At 42.4% G+C, this 5,276-nt stretch overlaps 1 protein-coding gene across 1 annotated transcript; it reads left to right on the top strand.

Annotated features, from left to right (window-relative positions):
• Positions 1 to 3,087: 3,087 nt before the first annotated feature.
• Positions 3,088 to 4,251, top strand: NEUTE1DRAFT_132113 (uncharacterized protein; the record flags this gene model as incomplete). The annotated part of the gene is made up of 4 exons (XM_009856279.1): positions 3,088 to 3,151; positions 3,230 to 3,487; positions 3,594 to 3,941; positions 4,005 to 4,251. The coding sequence occupies 4 exons, from the start codon at positions 3,088 to 3,090 to the stop codon at positions 4,115 to 4,117; spliced, it is 783 nt and encodes a 260-aa protein (XP_009854581.1).
• Between the last annotated feature and the right edge of the window lie 1,025 nt (positions 4,252 to 5,276).

Genomic DNA, 5,276 nt, shown 5'->3' with positions numbered 1-5,276 from the left:
TTTGGCTAAAAGGTATATCTAGCTTATACTAGCTATATTACCTTTATATACTAGTATTATAATGATAAATTTCATATTATAATATTATAATATTATATTATAATTAAACTTGAAGTTAAAACTATATATTGATATGATAGTTGAGAAAATATATAAGAAATTAAAGAAACCTATATAAGTTTTATAAATAAATATTAACTTGAATTCAATTAAAAAGAGACTAGCTTAGCAATATAATATAATATAGTTATATAACTTATTATAAAATGAAGTAATATTAAAAGTATAAAGCGGATTATAATTTATATAATTACAAGAACAAAAGAGATACTATAAAAACTACATACGTAGTAGCTGATTTTATATAAGAAACTCTATTCGTACGTTGAGAAAACTCTATTCGCACGTTTATATACTTTTCCTCTTTTCAATATAACTCAAGTTAATGTCACAAGGCTGGCACCCAAGGGTGTTTGCCTAGCTAACACTCGTATAAGCTAGGCGTACCTTCTAGTTGGGTATATAGGCTGGTCAGCTGTCGGCAGCTGTTTTAGCGCCAAATGTACTACGTACTATTAAATACATCTTTTAAGGCGCGGCGTACGGGCTATATTTCTAACCTTGGTATTTCTAACACTTTCAATACCTATTACATTTTATATATTTAACTGGAAGCTCTATACTGATAAGGTATAAACTTCTCTCTTCCTCTTTGTTAGTTATTTTAAGCTTCTTTTAAGGCCTACTTGCGTGTATACCTTATAGATCCCTTATATTATAACCGACCCTCTTTTCAATCCTACTCTAGCTCCCTCGAACGGATCTCCAATACCCCCGCTATTCTCACTACCTCCAGTTGCCTGAAGAGTACTTTAGCCGTTAGCTAACCTTTTTTTTTTTACTTTACTATACTATAGCTTCGATTTCCTGGGCTTAGAATGCTTCCGAATATTAATAATAGTTCGCTATAGCTATTTAAACCCTTGTTAGTGAAATCGGCCATCTCTAGACGACTACGGGTAGTTCTAACTAACTGAAGCTGGTTCTTCCCTATTTTAATAAACTTATAGATTATAAAAGGACCTTAATACGTGGATTCATATGGCCGAAGCGAAATTATACATTAACGGCCAAATTATTGGCGATTTAGAGGCCTAGTTCTATTACTTTTACTTTAGCTTTTCGCCCGCCGTCCGTTGGATTCTCTTCTTCTTTGCGTAGTCCTTAGCGAACCGGACTCTAGCTGGGCTTTTCGAGAAGCTTTGTATTAATTATAGCGACGTTAATTAAGATAACAAGGCTAGCTTCGAGCTTTTTGTTTTGTAGTAAGAGTCTCGGTAGTTTATATTCCATTTCTTTATCCACTTTAAAGAAGTCCTTTACTAAGCTAAACCTAATATATAGCTAGAGTAAGCTGTTATTAATTTGTTAATATCCTCCTTGAACGGCGAGTAGTTTGGGCGCCTCTGTGAATAGCTGGAAGCTCTAGATAGTTACCCGAAGCTCTATAGCTTTCTTTGGTGTTTAGATAGTAATAATTTTCTTAGGGGGAGTAGTACGGGGTATTAGGGGAGTTTGAGCTTTAGTGCTGCTATGTATATTAATAGGAGAGAACCGATCGATATTGCTGCTACCCAGATTACAGGGAGCTCTAGCTCTAGGCCGTTGGATACTTAATAAAAGAGGTAGAAAAAGAAGGGAGCCTATACAGTTTGTGATTTACCCTCCTATTGGGCTAAAGATTGTAATGAGGTTTAGATTTGGTATATCCGGTTAGCTTTAAAGTCAGAAGGGGGTTTGGAGGAAGATAATGAGATTAATAATAACGGTAATAAGTATTGGGGTATGAATATTAGTTTTGTCACGGGGTTAGGCATGCAATGCCAATACCGTTACACCAAACCTCAACCAAAAGGTAAAAGATGGACAGTAATTCTATCTGGAATAGACGACGGAATGTACGTATATATACTCAATGTCACAGTTACAGTTACCCTGTGATATTATAGAAGTTGACTAAAATGTTATATATATATGTATATATATATATAAGCTAGTTATTTTACTAAATAGTAAAGTTTATAAGTATCTTTCATTACTATAATTGATTTTGATAGTTAAACCTTTCTGATAAAATAGCCTACTAGTAAATAGACGAAGTATAAACTTAATTAGCTAAGATAGTTATAAAGTTAAGAAGGGAGTAACTTAGAGTTACTAGACTTCTAGATATAAATAAGTATAAATATTCTTACTTGTTATTAATCTATGCTATTAGTATTACAAATAACAAATAGTAGTATTAACTACTAGATATAATGTAGGTAGTTAAAATTCTTAGCAAAAGAGGAGCCTTAGAACAAGCGGGGGTTAGCATTAACAGAGGACATTATTGTATGAAGGCGTTATATAAGATGCGAGAGTTTGAGAGCACTGGGGGTTATCCATTCTCTACCGCGTGTCTCTTCTGGGGCCGCTCAGGCCCGGGAGAGGAGGGCTGGCGGAGGAATGACCGGCCTAGAGCACCATCCGCCTCGCCCCCGTCAGTTCGTCCGTGGCCCGGACCCCAATGTCTAGTCCCCAAGTCTCCGAAACCAACTGGGGAATGGAAAGTGGAAGCAACAGCCCAAAGCATCTGGCGCACAGACTGGGGCTTCTGGTCCATACTCTGATCCCGATCTTTCAAACCACCTTGACCACCTTCCCCACCTTTGGAAGGTCACCTTTGAAGAGTGGAAGTGTGTACTTACTTGTAGACCTAGCAAGACCAGGGTTCCTTCCTGTTCATCCTGGTCTCTTGGGCGGAGCCATCTCTGATCACAGCCTAGACTACGCTTCAACACGCTGTGCTGTATTCTTATAAGTGGGCTTCCTGCGAGAGGCTTCCCTTGGTTCCATCCGTCCACCTGCTCCGGCTTTATCTAACGACGAACCGTATCTATTTCTTTTCACCACTCTCATCTCGAGCAAGACAAACTATTCAAGAACAGTAGTTCGGCCTTTAAGACAACATCGATTAGACATACACAATATACACCAACGTCATAGTACACCTACCCATATCAACACAACAACCACTAACTCAAGATGGCTCGGTCTCCTCCTGCTCCCACTACCGGGGACAACAAGCCGGGTACGGTGAAGAGGAAAGGTTAGTGCTGAATACCCATTCTCCCAGTGAAATCCACCGTAAAACGTCCTGACACTTTATCTTTGTTTGCGGTCACAGGCACGAGAAGCGTCTCTACCCTCACGCCTTCACAGCTAGCTAGGAAGCGAGCAAATGATCGGGAAGCGCAACGCGCAATAAGAGCTCGCACTAAGGAGCTCATTGAAAGGTTACAACGCGAATTAGAAGAATCAAGGGGAAGGGAGAACCGCGATGCAATGGTTCGTGAACTGCTTCAGAAGAACAAGGCATTGGAACACGAAGTACGAGCATTGAGGGAAGCCCTTGGCATCGGGAACCGACCGTTTCCTCAATCTGGTAAGCTAGTTTTGATGTTTTCTTTTCTTTCTTCTTTTTTTTTTCTTTTTCTTTTTCTCATGTGGTCATTTCTATGGTCTCAAAGGCTAACCCACTGTTACCAAAGGCTACGAGGTAGATGGACTGCAAACTTCGCCATCAGCAGTTCCAGGTCGCGGGGCATCTATCCCCCAAGGCTCCACGGACTATGGTGCACCGACAAGCTTTGGGTCATCTTACCTCCCTACTCCTGAACCTTGTGAGGCATGGCCTCCGGTCGTCCCTGTCTCTTCAGTCACTGTTTCTTCAGTGGGTTCAAGTCCGTCGTCATCCACGGGGCATCCTGATGAGTACGCGGCTAGCCACGTCCCCACAAGCGTCCCTTCTTCCTTGATGGACTCATCTGTAATGGGTCAAGCTACGGGAATCTCTTGCCTGGACGGTATGAAGGTCAACTACGAGGACATTGAAGCTGGTGAGTAGCTCCCGTAGTATTTGGTCGATGTCTTATGTGCGCGCGTTTACTGACACGGCCTAGACCGCGGATACTGTCCGACCAGCGTTCCACAGCCGCAATCCTCTTATCTCCCCCAGCAGTCCTGGTCCATGTACCCCACATCAACCTACTATCCACAATCGCCTACGGTTTGATGCTATATCGACACAAATGTCTGTTTTTGAGGTCAAACAGCGTGTCGCGGACGGGCAGCCTACGAGAAAACAGCTACAACAACACCAACCCTTTGGACAGCAATTACACATACAGACAACGACCATCGACGTCGATACAAAGGCCAACGAGGCGCAACGTTCTATGCAGTCCCCAGATTTGCGTAGGCAGTTTGTGTGAGAAGGCCAGCCCGCCTTCGCAAACTCGTTTGAAACACAGATCTCGGAGCGTTTACGTCACACATCAGCTACACAGCAAGCGGCTTGTTTTGTTGGGATGATTATCATTATGATTTTTTGGGGGGGTCCATAACTCTGGAGCATCTGACCATGTTTCCCATTATTTTGATTTTCAAGAGAAGACCACGGAGAAGAACAATGCATTTCTACGGCTGGCATTTGGGGGGGGGGGGGAGGGGGGGGGTGTCCCTACTTTATCTTATTTCTTCTACGGGTTATTCGGTTTGTATCCCTACCTGTTCCACCTACTCAAAAAGGGGGCAGATGGGATGGGTCAAGACTATCAAATGTGGGAGGGGCAAGCACCCCTTCTACTTTACACCGGCTGGCGGGGGCAACGGTTCATGAAAACGCATCACTTGGCGCAATATGTTGGGTTTTTTTTGAGGGGATGGGTTTGTTTTTTTCCATTTTTGGTGGGCGGTCATACACAGCGAATTATAGAGGAACGGACAATAGCATGATCGGCTGGTGGAGTACGTATATACTCTTGGATGGAGTTTGGTCATTTTTTCTTTACTTTCTTGTTTTTGGTATTTTTGGCATCTTTGGCGTTTGCATGGTTAGACTGTGTTTAGAAAAAAAGGCCGCCTTCCCTTTGTGTAACTTAGTATGTAGGATGATTTATGACACTTGAATGAACCTGAAGCTACTGGATTGCCAGTGTCAAAGAGATCTCCCTCGCCGTTCTATAAGCAGCAAGAACATATGATGATTCGTGGTTACGAAACAGTCTGGAGGTCTTAAGCACATCACCACGCAAGTCAGAAGCACCATGCCACTTAGAGCACCTAGCATTGTGGTTTCGCGTAGGCGGAGACGTGGATGTGCATTCGGTCTGAAGCTCAGGAGCTCCAACAGTCTCTCTGATTGCACTGACCGCACTCGCCGGCGCCGTCCG

This window comes from Neurospora tetrasperma, assembly GCF_000213175.1.
Source record: "Neurospora tetrasperma FGSC 2508 unplaced genomic scaffold NEUTE1scaffold_6, whole genome shotgun sequence".
NCBI lineage: Eukaryota > Fungi > Ascomycota > Sordariomycetes > Sordariales > Sordariaceae > Neurospora > Neurospora tetrasperma.
The sequence above is the reverse complement of the archived record's forward strand: the minus strand, read 5'-3'. Positions and strand labels throughout refer to the sequence as shown.